This window comes from Macrobrachium rosenbergii, chromosome 42, assembly GCF_040412425.1.
Source record: "Macrobrachium rosenbergii isolate ZJJX-2024 chromosome 42, ASM4041242v1, whole genome shotgun sequence".
In the NCBI taxonomy this organism is placed as follows: Eukaryota; Metazoa; Arthropoda; class Malacostraca; order Decapoda; family Palaemonidae; genus Macrobrachium; species Macrobrachium rosenbergii.
In genome coordinates, this window is record NC_089782.1 from 26,580,622 (window position 1) to 26,600,344 (window position 19,723).

The window sequence follows — 19,723 nt, forward strand, 5'->3', positions numbered from 1 at the left end:
TATATATATATATATATATATATGTATAATATGTATATATATATGTATGTATATATGTGTGTGTGTTTTGTATAACGACCGGTCTAAGGGCTGCGACCATTTTCAGTATACAGTAGTGTGTTTTGTGACCGACTGATTATAAATAAAGTGATGTCTCACAATTTGCATATTGAACATGCGCAAGGTGCAGATACACGAACAGTCATAGGGACGATTCCTTTTCCTCTACCTTAATTTTCCATATTAGGCGTCCAAAGCGAATAACCGTAACAGTTTTATGCAGCAAGATGTAAATCGCATATGCCGGTCGTTCACGAATGAAAAACACTTCTTCAAAGTTCTTTTCCAATGGAATCCGGATGTCCAACCCAGATGGTAATTCCGAAACAAAGCCTGGTACAGGACACTGATCGCTAATAAGAGAGCTGTCATTTCCAGCTGAATTGCCATTGAAAAGAAGAAGAAGAAGAGGAAGAAGTAGTAGCAGTAGTAGTAGTGCAGTACAGGAATTTGCCTGTTTTCATTGCATGTTAAATCTATCACGTATGAATGTTTTATGTCAAGTCTGCATTCATATTCGTGATTAGCGGCCGACATAATTATAGCTGGGTGGAAGAAAAGCCCATTTTCACCCCCATAAAATCACTGAGGCCACAGGCTTCGTTCATTTGCATTGCTTGGAACATCACTGTAGTGCAAGCATGTTCGTGATTTGTAGCCCAAAATGCTGCATGACAACCATGATTTACTCTTTGATTCAAGTCAAGGACAAGTTTATTTGATCGACTTAATATTTTTGCAAGGAGGGTAATAAGAGTGGCTTTAAACTTATAACGTTTTATAACTTAGGCTATTCATCTGGGACCGTATGTTCCAATAAACACCTGATTTCGTCTCAGTCCTTTTTCCTCTCCGTGTGATATCACCATTTTTTAAATATATAAAATGATGTATGGTCTAACTACATGCTTTGAAAAGTTTCTTTTCAAAACCGCAAACAAATAGTCAAATCACTAAACGCATCAACAAACAAACAAACAGGCACAAACTAATCCATTTTCTTTTAAATCAAAACAAACTAAAGTGGCCAAATGGGCTCATGAATCGAATCGAAAGAAGCCATCCATATCTTTTTGCGTGACAACTTCTGAAGTCATGACTTTGACGCGATAAAACGACATAACAAAACTCAAAAGCTACAGGGACACCATCTGGCTATGATTGTCGGAGAGAAGAGATTGATTGATATGGTGTGTGTGTGTACGTGTGTGTGTGTGTGTGTGTGTGTGTACGAGCGCGCTGTCGCGACCAACTGATGAGTGTTTTGTGAACGAGTACTTTCGTTATGAAAGGTACTCGGCGTGACACGCCAATCATTAATCTCTGTACTTCGCATAAAATCCAGCCTAAAATATCCATAGAAATTTGAAATTGATTTGTGCCTTTAGTGAACAGTTCATTTTGTATTTTTTTTTGTTGGGGCGGGAATCATTGTATTACTAATATTAGAAATTGCTTGTCATGCAGTTTTCAGTGATCTGTACATGTCACCTATCTTTTCCGTGCAGGTAATTGATTTTTTCTACTGCATTGGCAGTTATGTATGGATTGTAATGATGGCGCAGTTTTTCAGCTGAATTGTCAAGTTTTTAGTGGTAGAAATGAATGTTATTGATTTGATGGGGTTTTTGAGCGAAAATTCCTTCAATCTATCCAGCTCTGCTATGACTGGACAATTCACTTTTATAATTCTGTATGTATTATGGAACTAGAGAGAATAGATTAACGTTACTTAGTAATTATTTTTTAAAATTTTAACCATTATGTGCGTGACGGAACCTAGTTTTAACTCAGTAATGACTTGCAATAAGAATTTTAAAAATTACTGTACTTTTAATATAGGAAACAATACAGATGACTGTTGATGTGACACTAGTTTACAAAAATATCAATCTAATTAAAGATGAATAATGTCGAGCCATTGAATTGAAAACTCTCTTGGCACAGTGAAACATTATGAAAAAATCACCGCCTTCTCTCGTACAGATACATCTATCTGCTTTAATGCCAATCCCCCCCACCCCCACCCTGATACATGCCACCTCCCCACCCCAAATCAGCCACAAAACCACGTAATTCCCCTGCCACCCGACTTCCCCCCCACCACCCCACTCTGTCAAGATATCCTATAATACCCCTGGCCCTTCCATCTTCCCTTAGGAACAATGGAATCCCCCTAGACTTGAGATAGAGGCTGTATTTATATGCTAATATTTTCGCCCGCTACTAGACACAGCCTCTGTGGGGATAATGCGAAAACGCATAAGTGATTCCAGTTGAGGAGTTAATGAACCATCAAGGGATAAATATCAGGGAGAAGATTGAGAAAGAGATTATTCCGAGAATAGAAGGATCTCGCCATATTCTCAAAAATAGTTTGATTTCTTAGAAGGACCTGATTCGCTCAGTGTTATGTAAATTGCTATGAGTTTCTTTTTATGAATCCGTTTTTCATCATCAGATTGTAATGTATCAAAGAGAATATCATTTGACATTATCACATTTTTAGTTGGGGAAGTATGTGGACTGGAAAATGTTCCCTTAAGAAAACTATAAGCAGAGCAAACTTGAAGTACGTGAAGTTGAAAGGAAGTGGTGAAATATATGATGGATAAGAGTTACTATTGCGAAGACCAACGAGGTTCTTTAATCTTCATATATACCTGTATATATACTCATGAGAACCTTCATGTTGAATGGATTGGAGGCTTATGTTTCATTTAATCATATAGCTGTCACCTTTCAAGACTAAACTATATCTTGCAGGTTTAAAATTATTTGTTTATAAAAGTATAAAACACACACATATATATAGATAGATAGATAGATATAGATATATTATATAAATAAAGTGTGTTTGTTTGTCTGCGAGCGCGCGTGTACAGTATGTCTGTATTTGCGAAATATCACTCCGCATTTAAATCACCCCAAAACTTCCTAGGAAAACCATTTCCCTGTAAATGTTGTAGACGGGAGCCATGACAGGTGTGAATGAAAGTCTTTTGCGGCGTCAAGATTGGAACATTTTCTCCTGACAGTTTTTCCCAACGCACCTTCTTCTTCTCTTTTTCCTTTTCCTTCTCTTTCCTCCCTGAGGACCAGTTAGCCTCTTCCACCTCATTTCTCCTTCGTTCCCCGCTGCCTCTTTCTTTGGGGAATTGGTCGTCTTGATATACAGGCTTCTGGATTTTTGGTCTGTGATGTATGAATAGTTTTGTATTTATTCTCTTATTCTTAATTTTTTTAATCGTTTCTTTTATTTTTTTAATCGATCCATTATTCTCTTTTTTTATCTCCTTCGTTACAAGAACAACCGTCTTCAAACTATCTTTTATGTATATTAATTATTTATACATTTTATTGATTATGTATGCTAAGAAACAGCCATTTCTATTGACAGTCAAAATCCTTCATTTTCGGACTACCCAAGACATCCGAATTATACAACTTTCATCATACAGAAACTTGACATTGTATCGATGACTTTTATTCTTGCACACCTCATTTATTCTCCTCTCCCTTCCCTACGCTTCTACAGTCCCGTTTTTCTATTTTCTGTCCCTTTCGTCTGACTGGATAAGAAAGCAACGGGATATTGAAAAGAGCCTTCCAAAGGGGAATTCGTATTTGTGGTGCAGTTGGTAGAGGCGCTGAATGTATATAGCTGGTTTTATATTTTATGTCATTATACAAGGATGTGATTGATTTTTTCTACCTTTACCACTGCCTGAATGTGAGGAAGGATGGTTCTCTAGAGAGGCTGATCTCTCTCTCTCTCTCTTTCTTTCTCTGAAGGGAACTATTAATTACGAAATCTTGAAAGACTGGTAAATAGTTTAAGACATCTTGGCGTAACTTATTTAGATAAAATGTGAGCTATAGACAGAGGTCAAATTTTAATCGATCCTTTTTACGTTTTTCGTCACTTTCCACATAATGAGAATTATACGAGAAAGATAACGACTTGCTTGGGTGTCATGATGTCTTATTTTTTTAAAAATCCCACAACCGAACTTTTAAGGAACCCAAATGACAAAACCAAACAGAAAATCAAGAAAATTCCAATAACGACAACATCCTAGAACGCAATCGACAAGGTCCTTCGTCTCCTTACTCGAGAGCCAGTGGTCTTGACGGCGTTGGAATAGGAGCTGTGAGACGTTTATAGACGAAGTTGAGGAACAACAGCTGGAGACCTTCTCTACCAGCCGGGTAGCGCAGGTCCGATAATGTTTGAAAATGTTTTTAGCATTGCTGCTGCTTAGCGAAGAAAGATCTCAAATGTGCTTTCAGGTGTATTGAAAAACTTATACATTTATTTGATCCAGTCGCTTTTCTGAATGATCCCGTGGTTATCTTGGAAAACTTCTTTAAGAATTTGATTTTTTTGACCGTCAATAAAAGTGTGTAATTGATCAAGGAACTATATTCATCAAAGCAAATATGCCAATGAAGTCTGAAAGGTTGCGTTCAGTTGTCAAAGACAGCGGGCTGTATTTCGTCGTCCATAATGAAACGACGTTAATGAGCATCTCCACAGACTAGTACATCTGGCGCTCATTTTTAACGCTCTCTCTTTAATGAAAGCAATTAACGTCCGTTAATTAATGAATGAGGATCGGAAAATCTTAGGCATGAATGCCGTTCCCCTCTGCGTCATTCATAGAGCAAACACAAAACACGAGAGTCTTTCCCTCTTTTCCCCTCCTTTCTTTCTCAGCCTCCCCTCGAGAACCCTCACAACGCACCGCCATTATTTGTATCGGCAACAGATATGATCTTACGCAATCCCATTCTTATTGTTCTCATAAAACCCCGTTTAAATATTTCAGTGAGAATTTCTCTTTCTCCTTCACTCTTGCTTTTTGTTTTTTCTTGATAAAAATCTGTTTTTTGTTTAAATAATTCAGTAATAATCTCTCTCTCTCTCTCTCCTTACGTCCCTCATATTCCGTATCCCATCATTCTTTCCTCTTCCCCTCGTTCTTAACAACATTCCCTCGTCTTCCACATCCTTTCCCCGAGCCTCGTCGTCTCCTTATCTTTGCCGCCTTTCAAGTAAATAACGAGAGATTACAAGGGTCACTGACCTCACTAGTGAAGTTTCAGGTTGTGCAAGACGTTATTTAATCCGAGTGGTCTGCTATAGCGGGGTTTAGGATAAGTGGTTGTGTCCTCGAGAATTTAGGAAAGATCTTTTTTATCTGGTTCGAAGAAATAGAGAAATATTAATTTTAATATTGGAAAAGGCAGGTATTTATAAATACTGTGCACGCAAGTACTGCAGATATTCTTGGTCATTGTTGAGAAATGAATTTCATAGTTGTTTTTTGAATCTTTAAGAGAATTGAATATCTGTATTTGTAACCGTATTTCATCCGCCAATTTTATGAATTTAAATAAGTTACAAATCTGAATTCATGCAAGACTGTTTTTTTCATTTGTAGATAAACCACGAATAATGGCATAATATAATTCTTTTTCGGTGAATGGGGAAACCCAGTTCCAATTAGTTCTTTTCGGAAATGCAAATAATTCCATTTTAATATTATTGAGTTTCCTCTTTAGCTTTCTTATATAGTAAAAATAATCTTTATTGAGGACTGATTTCCAGAGCAAAAACATACACAAAGAAATCCAGAAGAGCGATCTGGAAAAATCATTTTTACATTGAAACTTCTCCGGGCCCACATCTAAGAGCACCTTCAGGTGTGAATAATTAAGGAATTTGAATTATCCAGGTAACGAAAAGGTCATGAGTAACTGCGTTCTACTCCCTTCAATAGCAGTCATTAAAATTCATTCGCTGACTAATGATGGTTAGGAAATCGGACGCAGAAATCTCATTAGACGTCCTCCATCGAACGCTGCTTGCGAAGACGGAGCGTGCAGAAAGGAATTTGAAAGTTTCCTTTTGCTTTCACTTCCCGGTCGCTTTCTATCGAAAACGTTGCATTTACAGATAATATAAAATTTAATCTTTGATGTGTTATTCTTGTGTTTTCCTCGGGATAGCCTCTTATATCAGTAATTCCAAAACCTCTTTCTTTTTATTCCTTTAATACTTCTAGCGATAAAGTTCTTTTTGTCTTCTCTCTGTAGTATGTTACTATATTTAGCCACTTCTCTATGTATCAAGCTTCCCTCCATCACTTTCAGTTCCGATTGACCCCCCTCCCCTCAGATTGACCATCAATATCCCCTCGTCCTCAGCAACCTCTCCAGTTCCCCTCGTTAATTCATTATCTCTGCCCGTTCCTCAAACAAATATATTTTGTATGGGTCACTGACCTTGCCATGGAAGTTGTGGGGCCATGTGGAGCTTGGGTCAGGGTTTGTATTGAAAATAAAAGTGGATCCGTTGTTAAGATTAGGAATGAAGGGATTGCAGAGATATTGAAACAGTAGCATGTTAAAGACACACACACATATATATATATATATATATATATATATATATATATATATATATATATATATATATATATGTCACATATGCCATGTCATTTTTTATATTCACAAAATAAGTTACAAATTTTTAAATCATATACATACACACACATTGACAGACACACACACAAATATATATATATATATATATATATATATATATATATATATATATATATATATATATATATGTATATATATATATATATATATATATGTGTGTGTGTGTGTGTGTGTGTGTGTGAGAATGAAGTTGCAGTGGCACAAATAACGACTTGAGACGTTATAAGACCAAACTGAGGAACCGGAGCTTCAAAAATAAAATGTCCCACCCATAAGTATGCATAACGTGTGTGTGACAGCAAGATATAGTATTTCGTTTACGTATAAATATTTTATACACGAAGAATACATTACCATGAGGAGAAAATCGAATGCAAATATTACGGAGTAATTAAAAGAGCTTGTGTATTTTTTTAATCTGCGTAAAACTCCGCCCCCCCAAAACTTAGACGTCACAGCCATCAAACGGTTTCCTGCTCGACTCGAACCCTTTTCTCTCAACTCCTTCCTTTCGCACAAAATGCCTCTTCCTCCTTCATTCACTGTGATGAAGTCCTTCAGACAACAAGTCGGTGCAAATTAAGGGATGGGAATATTTTATATCATCTGCGCTGTATATATAAATACATATACTGTATATACAATCTGCGCTGTGTATAAAAATACATATACTGTATATACAATGTATTTTGTATATATATATATATATATATATATATATATTTGTAGACTTATATATTTATATAATGTGTGTGTGTATTTGAGTATTATTACAGAATATTACTGGTTGTGACTGACAGAACATAGAACTTATTAAAAGCAAATGATAAGATTGCACGTTATTCATTCTCGTTATTCGTAATTTTGTGTTATTTTAACCTTTTATATTCGTTGTACAACGTTGAGCTTAATATTTTAAAGTGACACACACACACACACACATATATATATATATATATATATATATATATATATATATATATATATTTATATATATATATATATATATATGTGTGTGTGTGTGTGTGTGTGTGTGTGTATGTATGTATGTATATCAAACGGACTCAATCATATTCCCCCGGACGACGGCAGCCGGGGACTCATGCAGTGGAGAAAACGATCAAACTATTTCCTACCAAAGTTGAGGAAGAATGACACGAGACTCGAGAACTCTGCGAGAGGAGAATTATCCCTTTTGTATAAGTATTATTTGCTGAAGGAAATTGCTGATAAAATTCCTTGCTTCTTTTCAGACAGCACCCCGCCCCCAACGCCACTAGACGCAAAGGGCCTATAAGGAATTCCGCCTCTCATGGCTTTCCTGCGCTTTCACTTCCACACGTCTCCACTTAGCCAGGTAAGTTTGGATCTTTAATTCTTCTGGTTTCCTTAGTTTCTTTTCAGTAAGCGTAGTAAAGATTATCATGAATATGAGTTCCGATGGATAATAGGAAATATTTTGTCTACGGTCGACATATCCTTAATTTACAGCATTTGCGTATTATTGTCATGAAATGTTTCGATACACATTTTTTAGAAACGGGTATTTTCAGGATGAATGGTGAGTAACGGAATTTTCAGTAAGTCAAAATCTAAATCTTGGCCGTTTGCCTCTAAATGGAATTTCTAACAGGTCAAAGCCTAACCAATTCTTTAAAATTTCCCAGAAAACTCCTTTCCTTAATTTCTTGAATAAAGGAGTACTTCATTGCCCTTGTAGTAAAGTAGAAAATTAATGACTTAGCTACAAGATCAACCAACCCTCTTTTTCTTCCTTTTCTTACTTAGGAACTAGACACATAACTTAGGAGGTTTTTTATGCTAGGTTACACGTACGGTATCTATAGACTTGGTCAATTCGTACAATAACGTAATTATGAATCAAATAAAACCTTTTCTCTCTTAGAGGAATGTTAACCAAACGGTTGTTTATTGTTTTGAATAAATACGCATTGATAAAAGATAGAAATGAATATACATCATTCTAACATATAACCGTAAACAATAATTTTATTTTCCTAAATGAGAGAGAGAGAGAGAGAGAGAAAGAGAGAGAGAGAGAGAGAGTTTGTGGTGGCTTCTGCTGGCTGAAACCATCACATTTAGCCACTACTGCACATTCGCGGACTCGGCTTTGCTTACTACGGAAAGAAATTATCAATTTAGTTTTAATGTAGATTTTATGGAAGTAATAAACAATTATATTAATTATTATCATAAATTATGATCAAAACTCACGTCAATTCTGATAAAAAATTGATGTTATAGGGGATTTATTGTTGTAGGTTAATCATACTTCTGGCAGCGCCAGAAGAAAAGGTGAAGTGTCAGGTGAAAAATGAGAATAAACCCAGAAAACTGAAGGAATAGGTGACGCAAAAACGAAAATTTCATTTGTTTTGTCCGTGTTTGTATGTCTGTCATGGAGTAGGGATTTGATTTTGAGGTAAAAACCTTTCTGGAGTGACATAGAGGCTGTGTAAAAATTTATCTGGGTCTGTCAAGCGGTTTGGATTTCTATAGAAGCTAAACAAGTATAGAAACATTCACTTTATATTTATATATATATATATATATATATATATATATATATATATATATATATATATATATATATGTGTGTGTGTGTGTGTGTGTGTGTGTGTATGTATATATAAATTTCTGACTCACCACGGGACCGAACCCTGGGCTTTCGAGTGAGGGTCCAGGGCATTAGCAATCGGGCACAAAGGTAGGGCGAAATGGATATTAAAGGACATTTGAAGCTTAATGCTTTGTATATAAACCACGGTGATGTGATGAAATTCATTCATAATATGGCTGCATGTGACAAACGCACTACACAGCTAACATGGTAGAGGTGGGTTGATATCGATTCTAATTACAAATACCCGAGTTCGACAGTGATTTTTAGGTGGGAGTCAGTATCAACTTATACCTCCCTTGATGGCAGTGAGGTTTAAGGCGTCACTGTAGTCCTGAGTTCTTGCTCTTCCGTGGTCTTAGCCCACGAGAAGACGAATTTACTATCAACTAAAAAATACCCATTTGGGTAACATACGAAAATATATTATTTCCGAAGTAGAGCGAATTGTATATTAAAGGACTTTTGTAGCTTAATGCTTATATGTACTTATGTAGCTAAGGTTTTTCCCGGGCAGGCGACTAAGGCCTAACATACCAGCGAATGTTACCCAACTTCCCAAACCATCAGCCCTCGAATTGCTAACATTTCATTTGACTTCCCCCTTTCACTGCGAGATGTTATGGAGATGAACAAATGGAAACGGGTTTCACAAAAATAAAATTCTGACTCCCCACGGGACCGAACACCGATCTTTCGAGTGAGAGTCCAGGGCATTTGTGCCCGAATTGCTAATGCCCTGGACTCTCACTCGAAAGACCAGGGTTCGGTCCCGTGGTGAGTCAGAAATTTATTTCTGTGAAACACGTTCCCATGTGTTAGTTTCTATACATATATACATATGTATATACAGTATATATATATTATATATATATATTTACTTATTCATTTATATATATAAATGTGTATAATTTTTCATAGTTCATCTTTCATTCTATTTATTCACATCGAAATCAATCTTTCACTTAGTGATAAGCAAATAAATAAAATGAGTGTTTACGATATTTTGGTGAATATAGTTCAAATCAATCTTATTAGATCCTGCATGCTTATTTACATCTCCTGAGAGACGAAATCTAAAAAGTGTAACTCCAAATTTCAAACAAAACTCTTGGGTCATATTGCCACAGTAATACAACTGTGGCTACGTTGTAAGTTGCCATGTGTTAATGGGATTCAGTTATCAATAAATTTTATGACAATACAACCTACAGAAAATGATGTAGAAAGTGCCCATAGTTTTTACATAACATTTGGAACATTTTGATACGTTTTATTAATATAAATATCAAGTAGGCAAGTAGTTCTTTCTTTCTCTTTTTTTGTTTAATAGATTTTCAATTTGGTATAGTATATGCATTTCATTGTACAAAGCGGACAATAAAAGTCTAGCATTCACATAATAATTTATTATTCAGTACCAGAATAATAATGAGGATTAGTGCACAGCAATACACAATAGGGTGTTTCATACACTTTCAAGAATACAGGCATAGTGTTATAACTCTTCAGAGGTAATGCCAATACTATCCAATATTCATTTCGATACTTAACGTTAGTATAATTCATTGGGCATGGCATGATGAGCTGAAAAAATTTCATAGCTGGTCATCTTTATACGCAATTTAATTTTAGGAATACTAACTCTACAAACATACGTATTTTGATGTTCATTATCTCAGTGCGTCTCTGATATTATTTCATCTGTAATGCATAGCAGGTTTTAAAGACACTGTTGCCAACAGTCAATTCAAGAGTCAGTTAATCTAAACTTTTCTCAGAACGAGAACACTACAGGAGGGCCGTTATTGGTGTCTTATAAAGTAACCTAACCTAAATAACGCCCCTATCAGTTTCAGAACCCTTCAACTATACATTATACTCGTAGTGTGGTCTATTGTAGATCTCTTAGCTCTGATGATAACCATGAGTAAAAGGCTGAAACAGCTGTTGACAGCAGAGAATAAAATGAAACAACCGTTTCCGTCTTCAGAGTTTTAGCAAGGATAAAATAAGATTTAGAAATTAGATAAGTGTTGTTCCAGAACAGTGGATGTCACATGTGCAGCAGTATTCAGTGGAAATGTATACACACACAAATATATATATATATATATATATATATATATATATATATATATATATATATATGTATGTATATATATATAATCAGAAAGAGAACAAACGTTTTTTAATATCCAATTCGCTCTACTCAGAATAATATTTTCATATATGTTACCGAGGGGAATTTTTTAGTTGATAATAAGTCCACCGTCCCGTGGGGTCAGACCAGCGACGGACGAGGATCAGGGACAGGGACGCACTAACCCATTCGGCCACAAGAGAGGTTAGTGCGTCCTGTAGTCCTGAGTCCTCGTCCGTCGCTGGAATATCACGGGACTAAATCAACTGAAATCTCCTGGTAGCATATATGAAAAATATTATTTCGAGGTAGAGCGAATTGATATTAAAGGATTCTCTTTTGATTGTATATGAATCACAGTGATGTGGATAAATAGTCATATATATATATATATATATATATATATATATATATATATATATATATATATATATATATATATATATATATATATATATATATATATATATATATATATATATGTATTCCATGAATGCTGATGCACGTGTGGCATCCACTGTTTTAAGGCTAAGTGTGTGGGTGTATTTGTGTGTCTGTACTTAGGCAGATGGGTACTAATGCATGTGAGTGTGTATGTATTAATGTGTGGTGTACCCATACAACATAAAGCAAAAGGTCAACATAAGAACAGTCCATGTACGCCAATGAGAATATATTGAGAGTTGAAATATACTGCTGTTCGGTTAATATGGGTTTTGTTAAGGAAGTGTACGAGAAATTCATGGTTGGCAATTTGGTTAATATCCTCCACAGTAATGAAAAAGGCTTTCCTAAAGAGAAATATGTTTATAAATATTCACTAAGAAAGAAATTAAAGAATGGTTAAGAGGAAAAAGAGTAACCCTATAGAGTTTTTACTTCAGTTTAATCATTGCACGGTCCTCAGCACAAAACAAGTCATTTAATTTAGTTAGTGTTTATTGCTCAGCCACAAAAAAAAAAAAAAAAAAAAAACACTCCATCGTCAGAAGAGCGTTCATGTCAGGCCAGTCATTCAGTTTACTGTATAAAATTCTTCAGATACTAATGAGCGTTCCACGGAGTGATTTTCACTCGGTTCGGTCGTTATATTTTGCTTAGCTATGAAAAGGCAGTCGTAGGTTGGCATGGATATGAACGAACCTTAACAATGCAATTATTAAAGGTTTATTTCTCTTAAGATATACCCCATTTGAGCCTTGGTGACAAGCTTGCTTATAAGCGGCATATTAATAAGAGTTGTGAAAAAAATATTTCAACAGTGCTTTCTAGAGCAGAGCGCTGGGATCATTTATACCTAAAACTGAAATGCAAGATAAGAAATTGATGATAAAATCTGTTAAAAGATTGCTTTAACGCATGTAAATGCTTAACCGCTAGAAAAGAACATATGCTTTGATAGATTTGTATCAGCGACGAACAAAAGCTAAATGTAAAGCTGAATGTCACTGACAGTTTCTATGATTAATGTTGTTAAGATCTAGTTTTTTCAGAGACTGCCCTGACAAACTAGCAAACTTGAATCTGTGACATTTGTAGTGCTTCCTCGTTCATTTCTTGTTTATTTACGTGCTCGATGAACTTTGATGCTGTCTGATTTTAACTGATGAATTCAGGAAAAAATAGAGGTACAGATAAATCTTTTCCGCTTATGGATTCTTTCCGTGCACCCAACCATTTGTCATTTGCACCTTATCAAGATCGTTGATTTGCTAGAATAAGAAATCATGAATTAGAACCGCGCAAGACGAGAGAGAGAGAGAGAGCGCGCGCTCGCTAACGTTGTATCCTACATCAAGTAAAAATTATTCCTTTGATTTTATCATCAGTTTTTTTTAAATAGATTTTAATCTTAAAAACGACAACCACGTCTCCTTTCGTTGGTTCGAAGAGATCGCTGTTAGATTTAAGGGTAAAACAATTTTAATCTTAAATTTTAAAAAGAACAAAAAATTAACATTTCTTAATTCGTTCATGACCAGTTTTATACTTGGACTGCGAAATGCTGTTAATATCATTGGCAGTACGACAAGTTATAAAATATGTTTTCTTTCAATAATCCGTAAAAGGGTCGGTGTATAAGATATATCGAGAATTTTAAGAAAATGATTATTTACTAGTAACTATTTTCACGAAATTTCCCTTTCATCACTATATTTCCAAGACTCTGATTTGTATTCCAACAGCTTTAAAAAAGATTAAACTATTGTACTTAAACACAGTTCATTTAATAGGAGTATTATATGGCAGATCGTTTTGATTTTATTTTCTCCATGAATTGTCTTTTAATATTCTTCCAAGGTTTTGACAAAATCATTAGAATACGGTACCCCTGCACAGTAAATATTAAAATCAATAAGAATTGTGTTGCAGTTAAGTTGAAGTTTTGTAGGATACAAATATATTATTCAGTTCAATCAGTATAATTTCCTAATGACTAGAATAAGTGTTTGCTTCCATTGTATGTTGGCATGTATTTTCTTCCTTTGCGAAGACATTTCTCCAGTGCTGCAACAACGGAAATTGCCTGAAATAAGACAAGGATGATCGGGGTGGACATAGCCTTCATAAGCCACCTCGAAGTCGCCCACAAATCAATGACTGGATCAGTACAACAGCATTAGGCACTTGATAATTGAGAACATGTGTCAGAACATCGCCTCAATGACATGCAGTCCCCTTTTTCGTTTTCTGTTCTCACTGCTTAATGTGGCTGTACGTTTTACTCTGTCTTTCTTTTACTGGGTAGTTTCTAGCAGTCTCCAGATGGAGAGTAGGTTTTAAATGATGGACTTGAATTGAAATTGATAATTACACCAATACTGTCGGATCATGACATCAGTAAAACAAATTCTTTTCAATATCGTTTTAATCTCAAATTCACAGTATCATCAGTGAATTTTCATCCTCTCAACTAATTCGGAAATCAGACGGTTATTTAGAAAACTGAACCTACCAGTGAAACCATGAAAACCAGGCTGCCATTCAAATTCATGCCCGAGAACTATGCATCTGTAGGCATGACGTGTTTGAATTCTAAGAACATGATTAACTGCCCGTTCGTCCATGAATGTCGACTTCGTTAGTGTAATTGTCACACCGTCATCTGAATTCAAGTTGAGTTTTGGTCGGTAATCATAAAGTGGAAATCCTTGCGACTCATTAAGGCAATTATACACGAGGGTCTTTGAGCTCTGCAAAGACTGAGTATCCTTGCAGTACAGTATTAACGGGAGGCAATTGGCACTTAGCAGCTTTCAAATTATGCACTGGACGTTCTGGGCTATGTATTAGCATGTATCAAATTTTGCATTTGATATCGTGGCCTTTATACATGCAGCTTTCTTGACAGCTTGTTCTCTTTATCAGCAGTTCTCAGGTTCAACACATAACATCCTTTAAGTTCTTGAGATGCCCCGCTAACACTCACAGACATACACTCGAGTGGGATTATACAAAGGTATAATCCCACTCGAGTGCTCTTGTTTCAGGTATTTTATCCAACTTTCCTAGATGTCTAGAGACTTTTCCATGGCGAAAACCTTAACCTCGTTGAAGGCAAAATATACATAAGGGCTAGTTCCCACTTTCTGGATGCTGACGTAGCGTCCACACAAGGGATATGAGCTGTTGGTGGAGAACTTCTGGTATTCCAGGACGGCAGGGGGTGGTCCTTGGAAATAGTAGAATAAATCCCAGCTGGAAAAGTCTCCACTGACTGCAGGAAGTGCCTTGCCAACGCGAATCTAAAAGTGAGATGATTCATAACATTAGAATTGAAAACTGTAGTCAATGGCAGTTGACATCAGAGCAACTTACAGCGTTTCACAGAGGACAACAGGTCTTTTGTTGCACTAAACAATTGTTCCATAACGTACGTCATGGAAGGAAACCGGAACTTTCATATTTAATGCCCATTAAGGTTTCCCCAACCGCTCTTGAGACATTTTGTTAAATCCAGACGCATTCAGACGGACGCTTTAATAGGATATAATATGTTCTCGTAGATATTATTATTATTATTATTACTATTATTATTATTATTATTATTATTATTATTATTATTATTATTATTATTATTATTATTATTATTTAAAATTATTTGGTTTACCTAGCTATTCAGAAGTCCCAAGTGCAGAAAGAACGAAATTAGAACTTGAAGTTCGGGAGATTGATTAAGAAGACAGCTCATAAAAATGAAATGAGTCCCAAGGCCAGAGGGGGGTAATAAGAAGTCCCGAGGCTAGAAAACTGAATAAAGAGACCGAAGTAAAGAAAACTTTCATAAAAAATCCCAGACTATCGTATAAAGGAAATCTCATCACATTCATCTTACGCCTGTTTTCAGTGGCATTCCTTTCAAAAAAATGAATGAACAAATTTCATCAAATTTCATCGCAACGGGGTTGAACACTAATAGTTTTCCTTATTCCCTTCGGAGACTTTATCATAAATCGCATGTCATTCTGCCTGATAGTTCTTCAGTATAAACAATAGTCCCGTTTCAAAATTCTGTGACTTATGTTTGTGATAATAAAATACCACCAAGTAACAATGAGGAAATGCAAGAAATAGCCAACAGATATTCCTACGATACTGGTGACAGAAAGTATTGTGGTTCCCTTGACAGTCCATTGAGGGAAAGGGGTCAGTGAAAATCTAAAAGATAAAAAAAAAGTCAGGGTAATCCACCCCAAATGGAAATGTCCTTTTATGCAAATAAGCGGAGAGTTTGATCTTTTTACCATATAAGTAAAGAAGTAACTTTCAGAATACGGACATATCACTAAAATATATACTAAGAAATACTACCTAAATACACCCTAGATTAGCTTGGCTTAATTTAACCTAACTTAAGGGAGCAGCATTCTACCTCAGGTCTTCTGGCAGCACACACTAAAAAATATAAAAAGTAAGATTTTCTACAAAACTCTGTCATAAGCTGCTTCTCATTTCAAAAATGTAAAATACATAACTAAGATTTTTATATTTTCCATAACTTTATGAAATGTGTAAAAGATTAATCAAGATACTTCATACTAAACCAATTCCACTAGGTTAGTAAGACCTGCCCCTTCCTACTGTTGCTTTTAAAAACCTATCTTGCGATATGAATTTACTTGTCACCCTCTGTACTTGAAATACCTCTTGCTAATCTAGTAATTCTTAGAAAAGGACTCAAGACCTCAACGTACCACGATTTATTGTACCTAAGATTAGCCGGTTGTAGAGTTTTTTCATTTGCGAACGTACCTCAACGGTGGTGAAGAGTTGGCTGTGACCATTGCCATACGGGATAACGTGAACCTCCTTCACTACCCGGTTTTCTCCAAGATCCACATACCACCAAGGTTTCACAATACTAGGGTAGGAGTGGAAGAAGCTGGCTGTGCTTTCGTCGCCATCGACAGCCATGCCACTAACCAAAAGAACCGGGCTATGAGAAGGCAGAGGATAACAGAAACCGGTGATTAGTTCTGGTCCCTCGATGGGTGCACACATGGATAATTCTTCAATTTCTGAATCAGTGATGAGCATGAAGGCTTTCTTGTTCTGACTACTCTTAAATTTTATCTAACCAATACACTGATGTACTTGCAACCAAATCAATTCAAAATACACAGGTCAGTCTTATCACGAGCACTAAGTCTTAGAGCATTAAGGCTTCCTTGTTCTGACTACTCTTAAATTTTATCTAACCAATACACTGATGTACTTGCAACCAAATCAGTTCCAAATACACAGGTCAGTCTTATCACGAGCACTAAGTCTTACCTATCAAGGAGTTTCCTCACCTCTCATACACTCATTCATGTGGTAACCGTAACCCTCATCCTGTAAGCTAGTCTCAGTTTCTAGTTTTCTGTAAAAAAATTGAGATTTGGCTTTGTCTGTCCGTCCGCACTTTTTCTGTCCGCCCTCAGATCTTAAAAACTACTGAGGCTAGAGGGCTGCAAATTGGTATGTTGATCATCCACCTCCAGTCATCAAACATGCCAAATTGCAGCCTCAGCGCTTCAGGTAGTTTTATTTTAATTAAGGTTAAAGTTAGCCATAATCATGTGTCTGGTAACGATATAGGACAGGCCACCACCGGGCCGTGGTTAAAGTTTCATGGGCTGTGGTTATAAACTCGTACAGCATTACACCGAGACCACCAAAAGATAGATCTATTTGCGGTTGCCTTGATTATATGGTGCACAGAAAACTCGATTGCGCCGAAGAAACTTCGCTGCATTTTATACTTGTTTTATATCAAGTTCACGTATCTTGATTGCATGTCTAGACATATTATGAACTGTATCTGTTTTATGAAAACTGCCTTACCAGGCACACCTCCAGACAATCCTCTTCGGCCATTACATCCCTCAGCTTACTCTTCTGTCTAACTTGCGCTAACACATAGGCTAAAAAAACAGTGCTGTCTCTTTCTCAAGTGTATATTCCAATTCTTTTCTAAAGACCATTTCCTCCCAGTAACCAAATCCTTTTTTAGGGCACTCTTTCATTCCCTGTCCATTTCAGGCGCACTTCACCTGTTATATGTGTACTCTTTTCACCAACTTTTCATCCTCAGTCTCTCCATGTCCAAACCTTTATTGAATGGCTCAATATATATATATATATATATATATATATATATATATATGTGTGTGTATATGTGTGTGTGTGTGTGTGTGTGTATATGTATATTATATATATGTATATTTATATATATATATATACACACATATACACACATGTATATATATATTATATATATACATATATATATATATATATATATATATATATATATATATATATATATATATATATATATATATATATATATATATATATATATATATATATATATATATATATATATATATATATATATATATATATATATATATTGAGACATTCAATAAAAAAGAGATTTACACCATGTTGTAGGAGCGCCAAATTAATTAGGTTCGAGAGAAGTGTGGAATAACATCTTTTTTTTTTTTGAAAAGTTGAGATTAAAGATAAATGAAAAATGAATTAGTGTGAACACATGGGTCTCGTCATTCATTCTACTGACGCTTTTAACGTACCGGCAACAGCCATAGGCTACCTGGTCTATAGTACACACTTATCAGAATTCCCACCTCTTATTATAATTATACTTCTGACAATGTTATACTTAAATTCACAAGTATTCTATTATTATTATTATTATTATTATTATTATTATTATTATTATTATTATTATTATTATTATTATTATTATTTGAGTTAGGGTATCTGTAAAACAGCGCCTTAGAAAGCACTTTAGTCATCATTTGCTTTGCCGATAATTACTAACACCTCGAGTTTTTTAGTTCTGACTAATTTATGCCGTACATAATGAGTAACATATTATTATTTAGCATAACACTTTCCCCATGAGAGCAACTTTCCATGAGTAACATACCAAAATTTGTTGTAGTAGGAGTAAATTCATCATCAATCCGGCGTTATTTCAAAAACTTACCTAACCCAGACGTCCACACTCTAGTTGCTTTTCCCAGAGCGATATTGACCAAACTGGATAAGTAAGAGACTCTCCGAAAAGTCTTCACCTTCTCACCAGTCGAAGGCGCAGTCTGTCCCCCCGCTATGGTACATTTACCATCTGCAAGTCACGATATCAATTGTGTCAACGTCAATAAAAACACTGCAGATGAACAGGCTGTTAAACTGATCGTCAGTCTTAGCTGACGTCAGTATTTTGTGGCAGAGAGGACGATTTTAAAGTAGCCTTGCTCTTCCTTAAGTATGCGAGACAAAACTGATAAATTGCTCTGGTAAACAGGAAATGACGCAGACTGAAAGAAAGTGTTCCATTACATTTTCTGGAGTCGCTAAAATATAGCCGTAGAATATACAAGTTATCATACATTCTTTGCAGGAAGAAAAAGAGAGAGGGATTTATTGGGAACTACGTTCGTTTTATTAACACAGACGGAAGCAGAGCCAAATTGAAAATAAACTTAAAATCCTACGTTGAAAAATGCCATTAGAAATTAGAGCCACGATAGCAATCATTTTTTGTAATTTAATACTATAAAATCAACCTGAGGTATCAACGAAAAAACTGGCAGGTTGCCTAATATTAACATGCAGCGTAACAGTCCTTGTACACAGAAAGGTATTGTCGAGAGGGATGTAGGAAAATCCTCCCCCTCTCTCTCTCTCTCTCTCTCTCTCTCTCTCTCTCTCTCTCTCTCTCTCTCTCGAGCACAAAAGATCGCTTGGCAGAAGCCAGTCAGTAATTACGTGAAAATTTACTAGAAGCACAAGGCCAACTGACCTGTAAACAAAAACCCTTTGCCTTGATGCTGTGTGCACAAGGC

General features: G+C 35.6%; 1 protein-coding gene and 1 long non-coding RNA gene across 2 annotated transcripts in view; one reads left to right on the top strand and one right to left on the bottom strand.

The window, feature by feature from the left end:
- Positions 1-8,566, top strand: part of LOC136827636 (uncharacterized) — a 128,341-nt gene extending 119,775 nt beyond the window's left edge. The window contains exon 3 of the long non-coding RNA XR_010849825.1: positions 7,827-8,566. This is a non-coding gene — a long non-coding RNA (uncharacterized lncRNA). The remainder of the gene's footprint in view (positions 1-7,826) is intronic.
- Positions 8,567-13,245: 4,679 nt separating this feature from the next.
- Positions 13,246-19,722, bottom strand: LOC136827637 (uncharacterized). Its single transcript, XM_067085109.1, has 4 exons — positions 19,681-19,722; positions 18,862-19,002; positions 16,614-16,797; positions 13,246-15,106 (listed from the first exon to the last, which is right to left on the bottom strand). The coding sequence occupies exons 3-4, from the start codon at positions 16,773-16,775 to the stop codon at positions 14,870-14,872; spliced, it is 399 nt and encodes a 132-aa protein (XP_066941210.1). The 5' UTR covers positions 16,776-16,797; positions 18,862-19,002; positions 19,681-19,722; the 3' UTR covers positions 13,246-14,869.
- Position 19,723: the final 1 nt, after the last annotated feature.